Genomic DNA, 18,826 nt, shown 5'->3' on the forward strand with positions numbered 1-18,826 from the left:
AAATAAAATGATGTCCCTGTATATGTCTTAAGCTATGCATTGGCAGTCTTGGTTCATTTTCGACAAGAAAGTGACATCCATCACTGTTGCAGTGGACTCTTCAAATGATGGGTTCAGAGCCATAGTGGGCCAAGCGCCATTTATTAAAAACTGAGAAAGCAAGGGTTAAAGTTAAGTGAATGCCATAGTTTAATGAAGACTGATATATAATTTAGTTTTAATGTGTATATTTTATATTACTTGGTATAAGTGTTAAATGTTATGTTTTATTTAACGACGCTCGCAACTGCAGAAGTTATATCAGCGTCGCCGGATGTGCTGGAATTTTGTCCCGCAGGAGTTCTTTTACATGCCAGTAAATCTACTGACTTGAGCCTGTCGCATTTAAACACACTTAAATGCCATAGACTTGGCCCGGGACCGAACCCGCAACCTTGGGCATAGAAGGCCAGCGCTATACCAACTCGCCAACCAGGTCGACTACTTGGTATATATAGTAATTATAGTAATAACTTCATTTTAACCTTCGTTTTCTACGGTTTTAGTAAACGGCGCTTGGCCCACTATGGTTCTGAACCTTTCAAATACCAGGTTTGACGCGTCTGAACCTTTTTGTCCCAAATCCCGCCAGTCGATTTTAATTGCAATTATGCTTTACTTTTGAAAAACACTTTGAAAACCCAAATAACGAGTTACATTTTCAGACCAGATTTTCTACGGACAACAGAATTACTTTTTCTTCTCCCCGTATCGCAGTGCGTGAGGTCACAGAGTAGCAGGCCTACTTGTGAGTGGAAGGTGCTCGACCAGGTTTACGTCCCTCGCTGACCCCGCGGTTCTGAGGGCAAGTGTTTGCACACAGTCGATCTTCCTGCCGTCCGACCCTCCGCGAGCCACGCGTCCGTCGCAAGTTTCGGGGGTCCACAACCTGTCCCAAAACGTGGCCAAGCACCTTCCCTGCCGTCTCCTAAAGTGATTTAAATGTAATTCTGTCTGTCATACATCAAGATTCATATCCTGTATTGGCGATGTATAGGCCTATACCCTTATAATGGCATAAATGTACTTTGTGCGAGATCGTGCGTATTTGCTTGTTTTCCGCACAGAATCAATACGCGGTAAGTGTGAAATACCACATTCAGTATTCCCAACGTAACATACATAACAATTTCCCTCTTCTTACCGCTTAAGCGCGACATTCATTTTACTGCTTCAGGCTTTTAACATATAATTTTTAGAGACGTTTAACATAGTAATAATTATAAATTGGAAACTTACCACTGCAATTTCACCTAAATTGCAATGTTAATTATTGTTTTTAAATATTTGCAAAAATTAAGTAAAGTCTACTACTCCACGAAACTTATTGCATTCCTGATACAAGTAACATTAAGGAAGCCGTGAAAAAATCAACAAGATTCCAGATGCGGATGTTATTATTGCAATAGGTTATATAAATAATATTAAAATGAAAAATAAATCATTACATAACCTTACAGTTTGTTTTAAGTTCGCATTTATAGACTAGGGGGGGGGGGGAAAGACAGACGTATATCACGGTCTGCTGGAGTATAGTAAACACAGAAAACATTTTATAGCAACAATGTTGAAGAAAGATATTTTGGTTTTCCGAAGTTGCCGTCATTAAACAGAAACCAACATGGAGATTTCATTGCAACCAATTAGAAATTCGTCTTTCAGGTATGTAATAAACGATCTTCGCACAAAATATTGTACGATACACGAGCGGTATGTTTGTTTTCATGTTCTCGGAAATTAAAAAAGCTCAACTACGTTTCGCTTTTCCAATCTTTTCCTCGACCATGAAAACGTCAACATACCGCTCTTGTAACGTATATTACTATTATTTTTGTTCTACGAAACAAAGCTCTAAGAACGACAGGTGTGCATAAAAGGAATAATATTAAAGATTATCCACAATTTACGAACTTGCGAGAACATTCACTTTTGTAATTTAATTTAGGGTTTTCAATAAATCTTACATCAGTATTATAGCTTTGAGATTTAGAACAAACCAAAAGTTATACAAAAATAGAATTAAATTTAAAAGCATGAACAATTCATCATTTGAGTACGAGATTTGAGTATGGGGAAATGTTAATATTGTTCCTTCCCTGGTGTTTAATTTAAGAATGAATATACTTTTAGTACTAATCAGATTAATACAGGATAACCTGAAGACGTACACGAGGAGAAACAAGCAATCTACGTTCCAACTATCCCTATTATAAAGATAAATACCAACTTAACGATATCAGTGTTACGGGATTGATGTTTGGAGCAAGAGGAACGATACCTAACTTCTCTTCTCAAGGCCCTAGGACTGCGCAAATCTTTTCTTAAAATCGTATTCATAAACGAGACTTTGGATGAAGACTTTCCAAAGTCGACTTTCGTAGTAAAGTTTAACTTTGTTAAAAGTCCTATTCATAGACAATACTTCTGAGACTTTGACTTAGACTTCGGTAAGTCGCGACTTTACGATCTTGTTCCAATGTTGGAAATCACAATCACTGCCTTTTAAACGAATTGAACGAATGGGTAGTTGAAATAGAGTGGGCATTGTCAAAATCAAAACCATCTTTTGAATCACAAATCAATGAAACAACTGAACATCGGTACATGTTAAGCGATTGTTAGCCATTCTTGCAGCTTTATATAAGAATAATTATTTCATTGTAAAATAATTTTATTCTGAAGATATGAAAGATAAGAAGATACCATCAATGACAAACTATAAAAGAAACATATTATCCTGTTGGCAGTTTGTAGAGTTACTCCCTGCAGATCTGCAGAAACTACTTGGAAAATTACACGAAATCAATATGCAGAAAACCTTATTATGACGACCACAGGATTATAAATTAACTGTAATATACAACTGTATAATCTTTCCTCTGTAGAAGTAAATAGTCAAAATCAGTATTAAGCAATCAATCCTTATCTTTAGCATAAAATCGCGACGAAATAAGAAGTGGTGTTATTGGTGGAACAGATAATCCTCATCAATGAACGTTGAAACATGACTAGGATATCTAATATGGTCTGTTTATTAGATGTACTTTTATTTGAATTTATCATCTATATCTAATAATACCCTAAGAAACATGACAAGCTTTAATAATCTCCTGAATGTCCTCAACATTCTCGGCAAATTCAACAATTTTCCAAAAATAAGCAATTTCCCCTAATGTCCAGAAAGGAAAGTCAAATTCAAAGTCAAAGTCTAGATTTTTGGTGACTTCGAAGTAAAGTCACGACTGAAGTTTACTTTCGTCAAAGTGTCGACTGTGAATAGGAGAATTGGAATTTTACACTTTCCAAAGTCAACTTTGGTCCAAAGTCTCGTCTTTGAATAGGACTCATAATAAAATACTTAAATTTAACTATGGATGGTAAAACCGCCTCTAAAACTTGCATGGCTAAAAATATAATGTACTTAAAACAAAGTAGGCCTAGTTGTAAACCAAGCCAGACGTCATAAAACATGAAAGTGAACAAATGTATGTGACATATTGGATTATTATTCTTACACAAATTGGAGTGATTAACAAGTGCGGAGAGCAAAAAGAAAATACATAGTTAATTTAACAGAGTAATTCTGAAGTACTTAACTGTGGTATTAAGTTCCAATTCTCTGTAATGACATTAATTATACACATTGAATCAACTCATTGGTGTCATATCGATATATGAATAGTTTCGATTATCAATTGCATTGTTGTTTCTAGACTGGGCTTCATTGAATGACAGAGATTGTAAAATAATTGACAAGAAGTTAATTTAAATGCGGGGAGTATGAAGATAGAAGTGAAAACAAAATTTTATTTCAAATCCCAAACATCCTTACAAGCCAAGCCGTGTTCACAATAATAAGCACGAACAGCATTAAAGTTTCACGCAATTTATAGGGATTCGATGAACGCAGTCATTTTACATCTTCCATATCTCAATAATGATTCAGGCCTAATATCGTCGAATACAGTTATTTACATGAAAATCTATTAATTACATTACTGAAACAACATTGATTAAACTTTTACTATAACAGCATGCGTGTGATTAAGCTATCATTCAAAAGTCTGCATAAACATACAATATTGACAATAACTGATTCTGAATCAGACAGTGAAGTTTACTACAAGTTTATTACAAGAAATTCACAAAATGCATATGTACGAAGAGACGACTAAAATCTTCATAAAATTTTAACATTATCTAAAAAATGTTCGAGTCAGGAACTTTTTATTATTTTATTTACTTGACAGAACACAAGAACAATTTTTTTTTATAGATTTCAACTATATGTCAATAGTAACATTGAGTCGAAATTCAGCATTTACAATCACCTAAGACGTTGGTGTTTATAAAATTTATTAAATTTTCACTCTAAAAAGTTAATAAAATATACCAGCCAAAAAATGAGTACTATTTTATTACAGCTATTTCAACTATTTCTCAGTTATTCTGGGCATTTTTTCTTCTTCCATTTCACTCTATACTCCACTGGTAATAAATGCTGATAAATCTCGACTTCGTCAACTCCAATTTTGAACAAGGGAAATAATTAAAATTTTATGAAGGGAAATTTTCATTTAAAAAGAACAATATTTAACATTATGTGTTGGCAGCTATAGGTAGACCTAATCAGTATTCAACGAGTTATTACGCCGGTTTAGAACTGCTGTATTTTGTAACAGCCTTCGTGCCTTCGCTGACAGCATGTTTGGCGAGTTCACCAGGCAGCAACAGTCGCACGGCCGTCTGGATCTCCCGACTCGTTATAGTAGACTTCTTGGCGTACTGGGTCAGATTAGTTGCTTCGTCAGCAATTCTGTTCAACATGTCGTTGACGAAGCTGTTCATAATGCGCATCGCATTGGCGCTGATGCCAGTTTCAGGATGCACTTGCTTGAGCACTTTGTGTATATAGACGGCATAGCTCTCCTTCCTCTTCTTCTTTCTCTTCTTTTCATCTTTTGAAATCATCTTGCGGGCTTTGCCAGATTTCTTGACTGCTTTCCCCAGTACTGTGGGTGGCATAGTGCTGAGTTAGCAACTGCTTCTGGTGTAGCTGAAATACCACAATGATTTTAGTAGACGTTTCTCGGTTACATTTTAATAAATGTAACTAAAGTAGTACTGAGAAAATTACATTCTGGCAAGTTGAAGTAAAAGAAGAAAATATTATCTATAGAACCTCGGGTTTTTCATACTACGTTGCGAAAATACAATGGACGAAAATGTAGTGGAAAAACGTTAGCTGCCATATACTCCATCAAGACACTGACAAAAATAGTTATTTACGATATGAGTACAGTAACGTTTCATATTACGAGTTTGATAGCCAGTCGAGTGTTGTAATATAAAGTTACGATGAGTATATCGTACAACGTTTTATCCACTTTGATAAAAATTAATTTTTTAATAAAATTAATTGCATTATTTTTATTTCTTTTGAACATGTCTTTTGTGAAGAGAGTATATTATTATTATTATTATTATTATTATTATTATTATTATTAGTTTCTTCCTGCGAGAGGCGATTCGTTTATGTTAGTTCCTTTTTTTTTAGGTTTGAACACGATAGGCTTTTGTTTATAACAAAAGAACAGAAATACTTACTTACTGGCTTTTAAGGAACCCGGAGGTTCATTGCCGCCCTCACATAAGCCCGCCGTTGGTCCCTATCCTGAGCAAAATTAATCCATTCTCTATCATCATATCCCACTTCCCTCAAATCCATTATAATATTATCTTCCCATCTACGTCTCGGCCTCCCTAAAGGTCTTTTTCCCTCCGGCCTCCCAACTAACACACTATATGCATTTCTGGATTCGTCCATACGTGCTACATGCCCTGCCCATCTCAAACGTCTGGATTTAATGTTCCTAATTATGTCAGGTGAAGAATACAATGCGTGCAGTTCTGAGTTGTGTAACTTTCTCCATTCTCCTGTAACTTCATCCCTCTTAGCCTCAAATAACCTAATAACCTTATTCTCAAACACCCTTAATCTCTGTTCCTCTCCAAGTTTCACCACCATACAGAACAACCGGTAATATAACTGTATTATAAATTCTAACTTTCAGATTTGTTGACAGCAGAATAGAAGACAAAAGCTTCTCAACCGAATAATAACACGCATTTCCCATATTTATTCTGCGTTTAATTTCCTCCCGAGTGTCATTTATATTTGTTACTGTTGCTCCAAGATATTTGAATTTTTCAACCTCTTCGGAGGATAAATCTCCAATTTTTATAGTTCCATTTCGTACAATATTTTGGCCACGAGACATAATCATATACTTTGTCTTTTCGGGATTTACTTCCAAACCGATCGCTTTACTTGCTTCAAGTAAAATTTCCGTGTTTTCCCTAATCATTTGTGTAGTTTCTCCTAAGATATTCACATCATCCGCATAGACAAGCAGCTGATGTAACCCGTTCAATTCCAAACCCTCTGTATTATCCTGAACTTTCCTAATGGCATATTCTAGAGCAAAGTTAAAAAGTAAAGGTGATAGTGCATCTCCTTGATTTAGCCCGCAGTGAATTGGAAAATCATCAGATTGAAACTGGCCTATACGGACTATGCTGTAAGTTACACTAAGACACATTTTAATTAATCGAACTAGTTTCTTCGGAATACCAAATTCAATAATAATATTATAGAAAATGTCTCTCTTAACAGGATCATATGCCTTTTTGAAATCTATAAATAACTGGTGTACTGTAGACTTATAGACTTTTTCGTACTACGTTGCGAAAATACAATGGACAGAAATGTAGTGGGGAAAAGTTAGCTGCCATATACTGCATCAAGACAGTTTGACAAAAATAATAGTTATTTATAATGTGAGTATCGTAACGTTTCATATTACAATACGAGTTTCATAACAATCGTGTGTTTTATTCTAAAGTTTAGACAAGTATATCGTACAATGTTTTATCCACTTCGATAAAAATTAATTTTTAAATAAAAGCATTGGCATTATTTTTATTATTTTTGACCATGTATTTTGTGAAGAGCGATCGTATTATTATTAATTTCTTCCTGCGAGAGGCGATTTTTTTGAACACGATAGACATTTGTTTATAACAAAAGAACAGAAATACTAGGAGAAATAAATAAACATTGTTGAAATGAGTTCAAACGAGGATTCAGATATTAAAAATGCTGCAAATTCTGCAATTGAATTTTTAGTACGATCGAAATCCCGCGTAAGATATGAAGTTCGGTGTTCAAGAAAAATGTAGAAGTGTGCCCGAGGTGGTGGAATCGGCCGTGGTTTCTACATGAATACGTTTGGCTTAAATCAACAGATTTAGAAAAGATCTTTCGTTTGGTACTAAAATTATAGCGCTAGCATATCGAAGTATCAAGATATACTGCCCGAAAATTTTCGCCCACGCCCAAAATAGCAACCAGTCACTGTCTTTAGTTTGCCACTAAAATCAGAACACCAACATATGAGAGTCGCGAGATATACTGCCCGGAAATTTTTCCCATGCTCAAAATGGCTGCCAGTCGCCATTAGAAGTCTCTTCCGATGAGATGCGTTGCTTGTGTTTCTTCTGGGCTTTTCGGTGAGAATGTAGAATGAAAAATATTTTATTTTTGCTCACAGAGTTAATGTCAAAAGGCCTTCTCTTCCACTCAACCAGCCTTAGGGTCCAATCAATATAGTAGTGCAGCGGTGACCAAAACTTGAGCTGCAGTGATTACATGGGATAGACAGCTTATGAAGTAAGGAGACGGAGGAAAGGTACTTGGCATGAAAACTACAACCAGTGGTGGTTCCTGTACTAACATCTTGATCAATCCCACGGGTAAAAATCTCAAGCTTTGCTGTATCAGTAATGTCACTGCTGTCATCAAGAGCCAGTGAATAATATACGATTTTACTTGCTGCTTTTTTTAACCTTCCTCTTGAATATAATCAGGAATTTTCTAAATTATTCTGTCGATACTTGGTCGAGAAGTTCGTAGTTTTTCAAAATTAAAAAATTCTTATGGACAAGTTATTTAAGCTATTTTAATCATTACTCTTTTGAGAAATTGTGTTCTATTAAAAGGCTTTAGAGCACGAGATATTCCAAACCCCATTAGGTAGCTGACCCTTACATTTATTTATCTCATCTTTCTCTTCCTGGCTATGACTTAAAACTTGTCAATTCCTGGCGTTTAACAGTTCGTTGGCACATAATATTCAATCAGTTTTTCCACAATATTATTATTAAATGAATAACTAATGAATAGTTACCCCATCTAAATATTAAGAAGATTAAAACCGAGATAAAACCTAATAATTTTATCCTTCTAGGGACAAGATCTGAAAATATCAATATTCATGCACGTACAGAATCTCTCTTAATTTTATTAAAATATATCTCCGAAGACATTATAAAGTAACATTTTCTTCCTTGAACATTTAGTAAAACTCTAATGAAGAAACAATTTGGGTTTACTTTACATATACAGAGGGAACTGTAAGTAATGTTAATTTCAGAGGGTTATTCCTTGACATATTTCAAACAAAAAAGTTTAACACAATTTTTCTCGTTTTTGCTTCCTTTTCGAGATAAAAATTGTTTTATATGAAACATTTCAAAGGTATGGATTTAATTCTCAATATGCTCAGTCAACTTAAGAGAGTAGTATATTATGATAGTAGGGCCTACATTATTGAAATAATTTTAATTTTGTTCTTTAAATGTTCGGAAATTTTATCGGAACAAATGTAACTTTTCGTTCTGAAAAGGAATTTCAAAATGTTACATTTGTTTGGATCAAATATTGATAATCTCATAGGACACGTAACCATTCCTGAGGCCAGATTTCACAACCGCGCGTATTACGAATGCTATTTCTTAAAATTGTATAAACAGGATGTAAGGGGTATAAGTGCTGTCCTTTTCACAGTCGTATAGGACGGTCTACAGGACCAAAAAAAGTTAAATCAACATAGGGTCTAAATGTTAGAGTGTTCGCGAAAAAGAATATTTATTTCCTTATTTTATTTGGTTTATATTCCTTATGTCGTTAGTAAAATTATGAAAACAATTATCAGTAGTTATATCTAGAAAAGACTTAACATTAGTTTTAATAAATTGGTTACTTGTGTGTTCTATTAAGTTTTCATCAAATTAAATACTAATGCATGCTTAAATTTGTTAATATTCTGGCGTGAGAGACTTGGCAACGTGTTCAGCAGGCAGTACTCTGCACAGACGTACAGATCAGCTAAGTTCAAGCTAAGCATTTGACTGTGTGTGTTGTAGTGAATGCGAGATCGAAATTTAAACGGTAAAGAAAGATGTGGTTAAAGAAGAGATGAATAAAGAAATCTGAGAAGTAGAAAATAAAGATAAAAAATATAAGAGAAAAAGTAAGTTTTTCCGTCTTCGGAATTGAATCCTGATGTCGTATCTGACGACATGAATTGTTACATGTTCTACGAATTTACCCAAGTTTCTGCATATTTAAAGGACAAAACTAAAATTATTTCAATAATTTATTATCATAATATACTGCTCTCTTAAACTGGGTAAGACTATTGGGAATTAAGTCAATAGCTTTCCCAAAACACGCTATGAATGTTTCATATAAAACAATTATAAGGTCCTTTTGCTTCAAAAAAGGACCATAAAAATTGTATCAAATGCAACTTTTAATGAACATTGTAAACAATTATTTATGGAAAATAAAATCATGACTGTAATAAATTTATATAGTTTTTTTAGTTGGTTATTTAACGACGCTGTTTCAACTACTAGGTTATTTCGCGTCAATGAGATTGGTGATAGCGAGATGGTATTTGGCGAGATAAGACCGAAGATTCGCCATAGACTACCTGGCATTCACCTTAAGGTTGGGGAAAACCTCGGAAAAAACCCAACGAGGTAATCAGCCCAAGCGGAGATCGAACCCGCGCCCGAGCGCAACTTCAGACCGGCAGGCAAGCGCCTTAACCGACTGAGCCACGCCGGTGGCAAAATTTATAAATTCTAGAGTTACTTTTGCATGTTAAAGATAATCTTCCAACTTCAATATTAAGAAATGATGTTCATTCCTATGACAAAAGACAAGGAAATGATTTTAATCTCTCTACATGTAGACTTCCTAAATTGCAAAAAAAAAAAAAAAATTGTCGAATACCATTGAAGGTTGCAAATAAATTTTCATCACATATTTTTAATTTAAGCAGAGTTGCTCTCAAATTTTACACCTCTAGTTGGTTAATTTTAAATCCTTTTTATAATCTTGAGGAATATTTTTATTGTACATTCTCCTTATAATTGTTCCATTTTAACAGATCTTGTCTATACATATTGTTTTAGAGATGTACAGTAATTTAAACTATTAAACTAAGTTTTTATCTCTGAAAGAAAAGAAAAATTATATTAAGCTTTATTTGAAATATGTCAAAGAATAACCCCCCTGAAAATAATGACATTACTTACAGTTCACCTTCTATACACCGTCCAGTTTGAAAAGAGCGATAGACGCAATGACATTGGCATTGCTTATAATTTGCTGAAATCTCTTGTTAGACCGAAAAAGACCCAAGTCAATTCCCAATACCCATTTCATCCCCATGGCGGTTTCATTTAGAATGAATTGGTAGATTTCCTTATTTTGCCAGTTTAATGTCAATTTTTGAACCGATACAATAAGCCTATACGATAAAAATAAGCACATTCTTAAACAATCAAGAGCTGATGATTTTAGGCTGACTAAATCTTTGAGGACTTATAAGATCCAATGGTCTATCAAATGGGAGTGGATATAGGGAAGAAAGGAAGGTAATTGTTGACTTCTGTGCCAAATTTATAGTATTAATATTTTCTTCAAAATCCCCAACTTACAAATAACTTGCATGTTTGTATTAATGGTAAACTAACGCAAACACTTTACTAAATCTGTATGTTTAATACATGACCAAATTAAATACTACAATATCAGTTACCGGTTTTCATTTTCAGCATGTTTAAAAAAACCCTAAAAATAGTTATTTGGAAACAAATACTCCCCTGTTCCAAAACATGTATAGTAACAAACAAAACAAGTCTGATTATTGCACATGCGTGCATGAAATGTTTCGCGGTGTGGTATTCTGTTCAATAGAAGAGACAGTGCAGTTGTGAATGTTTCTAGTCTTCTGTAGTGCATCAAACTATAATATTCAAATAGTTCATCATGAACAGAAATCAAATGGGCACCTGCTGTGGTGTTCCTGTTGCAGAAAATGTAACAACAACCCAGTCAATTTTGAATAGAACATCTAAGACTCAATAATCGTATAAAACGGGTTGTAATTTATTGCAGTTTTTATGTTAATTTGCCTCAAAACAAAGTTTGTTTTTTCTTTTATTAATTTGACATCGCATAGAATGAAATGTACTTCATTTATTAGTTTTTCTCAAGTTAATTTATGAATCAAATAAGTATCTAGAAGATGCATTAAAGTTACATTATATTACTGAGAATTTTAACAAATCTATACCATATTTTGAAACGGAATAAATGATCTCTTTCTATACCATATTTTGGGACAGAGGGAGTAAATGAATAAGTAAATAAATAAATAAATAAATAAATAAATAAATAAATAAATAAATAAATAAATAAATAAATAAATAAATAAATAAATAAATAAATAAATAAATAAATAAATAAATAAATAATTGTATATATATAAATTTTTTACAGAGAAATAATTGCCGAAAAGAATGTGTATTAATTCATGAACATACAGAATTTTGTTTAGAATATAGAATGAGATAATGTTCAAACTTTATGCAAACGAGAAAAAAAGGACTAAAAAAAAAAGTATCGTGCTTTATGGAGTAGAACATAAAAACGAAAAAAATACGGCTTAAGCAAACAAACTAATTTCGACGAAATATTATGAACAGTAACGATTTTGCTTTACCAGAAAACAATTATGAACTAAAAATGCTACATACCTATTAATTATATTTCAAAACTTCATGTAACCATAATTTGTGAAATGATAATAATGTTCATATTTGAAGCAAATAGAAAGACTATGAACTAAACAAACATGAATTTTTAGTTAAAATGTTGACTTAATATGTAATCATTCACCAATATCAATACCTACCTGATAGACGCTGGTAAAAGCCTCAACTCGCTGTGGATCAATTATGTTCCTCCTCCAGCATACGACGCTGTAGTACAGGCCACAGGAGTTCGTTTGCAAGAACCCAATAACATCACTGCGCTTCATTTCCTTACATTTGACTAAAAATGGCGGATTTAGAAATTAAATAATTGTATGCGAACTGATCATGATTCCCTTAAGAATAAAAATTCTTACTGGGGCTTGCCTTTGAGGAGAAATGACGTTGCGGTCGCATGTCATAAATTTACCGCAAACCTGACCCTGAAAAACAGGGCCCAGGCAACATTTGTCGCTCGTTTCTCGTGCACGTCAAATTTTTGAATGTAATACAATGAACGCTTAAGGGGGGACTCAATTGAAAATCATAAAAATTTTCCAATTTTTTTTAAAGCTATTTCACTTCTTCAGAATTTATATTTTCATGCCCCAAATGAATTTAGCTCAATTCTGAATATAAATATGTTTACATTTTTTTAATTAAGGCTGTAAGGAAGCGTGCCATTAAAATAGCTGTTAAAACTATTTTTTCATCGACGAATTCATTTTTAAAATTTCTGATTACAAATCTAGTAACTTTTTGTTCTAAAGTTGGCTCTCTGAAGTTACTAGATGAATGTAGCGGAGGGGAATATTAATTTACATAAATATTCATTTTATTTTCAAATCCATTTTTCCGTGTTTATTTATTTTTTTTATTAACACCAACGTTCTTATGCCAATAATATTAATCTATCTGGATGAAACTTATACTGCAAGATTTATGAGGTAGCTGCATATTTCTATGCATTTATTTTTTGAGAAATACTGTTAGCTTATTTCATTAATTTTTCTTTAATGAAATATCGAAAAAATAATATTTCTAACATTACAAAAATTTGTTTGAAAGTGAATAAATGAGATATTTCATAAAATTAATGCATAGAAATGTTTGTCTCAATCAGCATTATTAAAAAAATTATCTTTCTTAGAACTTATATTTATTGACAAAATCTGCTTCGTTTTGCTTCGGTAAAAACTTAAATATGAAGAGTCCACTGCAAGAATGATGGATGTCACTTTTTTTGTCGAAAATTAACCAAGACTGTCAATGCATAGCTTAAGACATATAGAATGTACATAGAGAGTTATATGGCATTAACACTGATAGTCATTGTCCAGTAATGATCGGAAAATCACAGTTAAGCTTTGAGCAAACTTTCAATTGCTTCTCCTGCAATATGTATTCCAAATGACATGCATCATTCTTGCAGTGGACTCTTCATATATCTCCAGTAGTTCCTGAGAAAATGGGCCATTAAGTAACCAAATTGAAAATTGGTGCATTGCGGGGTAGGGCAGTTAATCTCCTCTTAATATAACGAAAACCAATGCAAGGACAAGATGTGTCATGTTGTGGAGCAAGTTGTGGACCCCCGAAACTTGCATTGGGCGCGTGTGAGCGCGTGACTCACGGAGGGTCAGACGTGGGGAGGGCAGTCAGATCAGCTGTGTGCAAACACTTGTCCTCAGAACCACGGAGTCAGGAGGGACGCAAACCTTGAGTAGACGATCGTGCATATTTATAGAATACTATTACTTGTACAGGGACATCATTTTATTTTTACTAACATTTTTAATATTAACCTGGCTATACCTTTGGATCAACACCGTTTGCTACCCCCTTCCACGACCGGAGTTCGATGATACTGGCGTAATATACAAACAAATCACTTTACTAGGTATAGGAGGGAAGAAAAGTAGTTCATTCATTTACGTAAACTAGGAAATATCGCGCTTTTGAGTTTGATCATTTTCATTAGGTTTTTGTTTAATCAAAATACAGTATAGTATTAACAATGAGTGTTTTTACTCACGAACTGAGCTGTCCATGTGGACGTATTCATTATGCAGTGTATATTATACTGTCTACAGCACATTAGCGTACAATATGGAGAATGAAGTTAAATTGGAAAATAATCATAATATGGATATTTAAACACATTTTTGAAAATGGTGGCCGTTCATTTCGATACAGGCTTCAATTCTAATGTGGATATTATCGCACTATATACAATTGTACCTAATCCCAATTACCAGTTTCGTCCTTCGTACTAGTAACTCATGTTGAAATAATTCTGTATCTATTCTATAAAAGAGTACCTTACGTACTGTAAATTCAATCTTCACCCCTGCCCGATCCGAAAAGATAAAATTACTCAGACATACTATCTGCTGTCCGTCCAAGTGGTTATGTCGTCGGGTCGTAGAAAGGGAGGAAATCACGTGACAGTTAATTACTTAACGAGGCCCTTTTATTTAAGTTGTTTTAAACAGTTGTATAATATTACGTAGACGTCCAACTCCTAACAGAAATTAATGTTCTCACAAAAGAGCAAAGACGACAGTCCAGCCACTAGCTTGCGAATAAAAGCAGGTGGGGGAAATCGGGATGCGACGTAGGCAAATGGACGACAGTACCTGTGCGAAAATGATTCAATATTGAAAGCTCTTTCGTCACTGGAAAACGCGAACATATTTTTGGAACGTAGTGTTTACTATGACCGTAAGGCTACTATGACTGTATATGCGGTCTTGGATCTGTGTGCAGGACGGTTGAACTTCATTAGTAGAAGGGGTGGGAGTGAAGTACATTCAAAAACTCAGGGACAATAAAAATTGAAGTAAAAATAAAATGATGTCCCTGTACTAACAATACTGAGAGCAATAAATGTAGAATAATACGATCCTTAATATAAGATTACTTCTTCTGGTAAACTCTGCGTCTACGCGGAAGAGTCAGTCAACAAAAAATGTAACGAAATCTTCCGATTAAGATGTAACAAAATCTTTCGCAGACTTCAATGTGCCATAACACACAAACGGTAAGAGCGAGGCTGATGAAACATATAATTTAGACAAAATTGGTAATTTCTTTCCTAACAAGTAAATAATTGTACACGAACTTTCATTTGACGGTCATTTTTATTGTTAATCACTTAATACGATGTGAACAACATGTGATATCAAGTATTGGCTACGAGTATTTTCGTCTTTAAGGCATTATTAGGGAGCGTAAGAGGTAGATTCATATGAATGTAATACTTGAAGTTGTGTTATATAGTCATCTTAAAGACTAATAATTGAACATGATGATTACAAAGAACATAAAAACCTTGAATTCATGAAGGCGGATCACAGGAATAATGAACAGTCTAAAATTATAAAAATACACCAATATATATCTGTGATGGTTCCAGATTAAAATTATCAATTAAAATTAAAAACAATTAGTTCTATAAAATAATGAGTGATGTTTATATAAAAATTATAGATTACTAATTATACAAGGTGTAAGGCAGTGGTCGTCAGCACTCGCTGAAATGTGCAAAGGGTATCTCGTGCAACAGGGAGAGATAGAGAGCATACCCGCTAGCAGCTACGGAGTGCACTATAGTGCACTGCGTTTTCCGCGGGTAAGGGAGACTAGCCCCAGCGTGCTCTGTGCTGACGACCCCTGGTGTAAGGGGTATAAGCGCCATTATTTTAACTGGTGATTATTCATGTCATGAGGAAGAAAAAATGCCCTTACAATTTTTTTCTAATTGTAACATTTAAGTAATTGTTAAAGTTTACAATATTAGACGTTTGACAACTATGGGGAGGAGTGGGTTTACAAGTACACAGTACAGCTCAAGCGGGTGCAGACATATCGGTACAGATGCTCTGTTCTAAAGCAGGAGCGGACCATGACAATACTGTTGTTTACATAAAACGAGCAGCAACTACAAACTTTCAATCTCATTAATAGAACATTATGGTAAATTTACATTTTATGTAGGCCTAACAATATTGCTCCATTTTTTATTGAATGTATAAAAAATAAACAAAATCACACGAACTTTCTTCTAATGCAAAATTTTAATCTCTCCCGCTTCCGTAAAGCAGTATCATTTTTAAAGAAATTTCTGGTTATGTGATTTTCGAAACGGGATAAAAATTGTTGAGAAACTGCTACAAAAGATCGCCGATTAGGTAACCTTCTTTGAGGAAAACGTTGACGGTTGACGTTCTTGTCTCACTTGAATAACGACGACTTTCTCCATAAATTAATTAATAACGTATGATATTCCTAAACTGTAATTGACATTGTAAGTTGTTTATTGAATACCCTGTACTGAACTGTCATCCGCTCGGCAGTAGACCTATGGACAGGGAGCTTGAACTCAGCTGACTCGTACTTACGTCTGTGCAGAGTACTGCCTGCTAAACACGTTGCCACGTCTCTCACGCCAGAATATTAACAAATTTAAGTGTGCATTTTTACTTAATTTCACGAAAACGTAATAGAACACAAATATTTATTTAAACTAATATTAACTCTTTGCTAGATATACCTACTGATGTCATTATTTTCGTAATTTTATTAACGATATAAGCAGTATAACGCAAATAAAATAAGATTTTTTTTTTCTGGAAAAATTATCAAGTTATGACCCTATGTTATACGGACATTTTTTGATTCTGTAGATCGTCCGCGACGATTGTGAAAAGGACGACACTTTTACTCCCTACATCCTATATATCTGTAATAGTTCCAGATTAAAATTATCAATTAAAATTAAAAACAATTAGTTATTTTAAATAATGAATGACTGCTCATATAAAGTTATCATAAGGAAGAAAAAGTCCTTACAACTTTTCATAACTGTAATATTTGACTAATTATTAAAGTTTACAATATTAGACTTTTGACAACGTTGCTGGATGGGAAAGAAAGAGTTTACAAGTACACAGTACAGCTCAAGCGGATACAGACATACCGGTACAAAACAGATGCTCTGTTCCAATGCAGGGGCGGACCGTTATTTACATAAAATGAACAGCAAATACAAACTTTCAATCTCATTAATAGAACTTTATGGTAAATTTTCATTTCATTTAACAATATTGCTCCATTTTTATTGTAGGTCTAAAAAAGAAACAATGATGGTTTACTGCAAAAAAATCACACGAACTTTTTTTATAATGCAAAATTTTAATCTCTCCCGCTTCCGTAAATTGTTTGTTTAGTATAAACTCTGATTACGTTTGTATGCTACTGTATTTTCTGTACAAAGCTTAAAAAAATCCTTTACGTAGGAAAGAAGTTATTAATTTTGCCTAGGGGGAAAGGAACTGGTCACCCTACCCCATTATCTCCCGGCCTAGTTGCCTCATGATGATGCCTTATTGGTGTTACTTATGAGGTTCAAATCTGTCTTCCAACAGTTGACTAAACAACAACAATGCACCCCTGTAAAGGAGTAGTTCATTTTATACAAACGTAATCAGAGTTTGTGCAGGAAAAAAATTATATGCTACCTGTAGTTTCTAAATAAAACTTCATAAAAATCTGTTAGACATGAGACAAGTTATTTTTTTTAAATGCACCCTCTATAAAGAGGTAATGGTGAATGTTACTTATGTCCCGCCCACTATAGGAGACATAGGCCAGTTTTACACTAATCCTAAACATTCAGTATAACTTGTTGCTTGTGTAGGCAGTCTTTTACATTAGATTTGCGAAAATTGGTTTATAGCGCAACATTGGCAGTGATAAAAGTGTGAAATATTGGGGTGAACCGAGAGTTGAGAGACTTCCGCCGATTTTGGAATAGACACCGACGCACTTGAACTGCCAACATAGAAAACAAAAAATCACACTCAATCGCTTTCACCTTCATCTTAACGGGATAATAAAAGCCTAAACTAACCTAACCTAACCTAAGTGCATCGGTGTCTATTCCAAAATCGGCGGAAGTGGCTCAACGCTCGTTTAACCAATATTCGTTCAGTGGGCGGTGGATACTCTACATTGACCCTAATTTTTTCTAAATGCATCCCCTGTAAAGGGGAAGTTCATTTTATACAAACGTAAGCCTAATCAGAGTTCGCACACAAAAAAATATATGCTACTTGTTCCGTACAAAGTTTTATAAAAATCTGTCAGATAGAGAAAAGTTACTAATGTTGTCTAGCTACAGAACATTCATTTGCATTTTGACCCACTGTGCGTCCTGAAAGATATTTTTTTATTTAAGTGAGCTGAGGCACGTAGAGGCATATGAAAATTGTATAAACACGAAACCAAGACTTCCCTCTCTATACTATACGACCTGTGTTGAATTCATATTATGTGTACACATTTTATAGATCAAGAGAAATGGAAGGAAAATTATCAATATTGATAAATAATGTAAAATGTAAAAATTTAAGAGCAAATATAGCAGATTGTACAAATACATACCCTGAGGATTGGTTTCCATCGTAAGAAATTCACAATATTCTCCTGCAAGACAAACCACGTCTACTCAAGCCGAGCGCACGAATTCAACTGACAGGACGGAAATAGACTGACAATAAAGATTCCACAATTTTATCACGTTAACATAGTCTTCCTTAATGGATTGTAACAAAATAATATTTGTACAGTCTAATACACAGACGCTCAAATCGTGAATCGCGATCATTTGTGAATTGTTTACATCACACTGCAGCTATGTGCTTCCACCCCTCATCAGCACTCTTCACGTCTGAGCAGTCAGTAGATTGCTTGTTCGCTGCTGGGAAGAAGAGTTTTTCTGTACAGGGACATCATTTTATTTTTACTAACATCTATACTAATAATAAATCTG

The 18,826-nt window shown here is 34.0% G+C and overlaps 1 protein-coding gene across 2 annotated transcripts; it reads right to left on the reverse strand.

Moving 5' to 3' along the window:
- Positions 1 to 3,826: 3,826 nt before the first annotated feature.
- Positions 3,827 to 18,564, reverse strand: LOC138701968 (histone H2B.3-like). 2 transcript variants are annotated; one of them, XM_069829377.1, is made up of 2 exons: positions 18,439 to 18,564; positions 3,827 to 5,095 (listed from the first exon to the last, which is right to left on the reverse strand). In XM_069829377.1, the coding sequence occupies exon 2, from the start codon at positions 5,062 to 5,064 to the stop codon at positions 4,687 to 4,689; it is 378 nt and encodes a 125-aa protein (XP_069685478.1). In that variant the 5' UTR covers positions 5,065 to 5,095; positions 18,439 to 18,564; the 3' UTR covers positions 3,827 to 4,686. The 2 variants fall into 2 exon arrangements, with proteins under 2 accessions (XP_069685478.1, XP_069685477.1); XM_069829376.1 differs by lacking the exon at positions 18,439 to 18,564 and adding an exon at positions 12,153 to 12,238.
- Between the last annotated feature and the right edge of the window lie 262 nt (positions 18,565 to 18,826).

This window comes from Periplaneta americana, chromosome 6 (genome assembly GCF_040183065.1).
Source record: "Periplaneta americana isolate PAMFEO1 chromosome 6, P.americana_PAMFEO1_priV1, whole genome shotgun sequence".
NCBI lineage: Eukaryota > Metazoa > Arthropoda > Insecta > Blattodea > Blattidae > Periplaneta > Periplaneta americana.

What these genes read in the sequence shown, in the direction of transcription:
- LOC138701968 (XM_069829377.1), bottom strand. Translation starts at nt 5,064, where the DNA reads ATGCCACCCACAGTACTGGGGAAAGCAGTCAAGAAATCTGGCAAAGCC.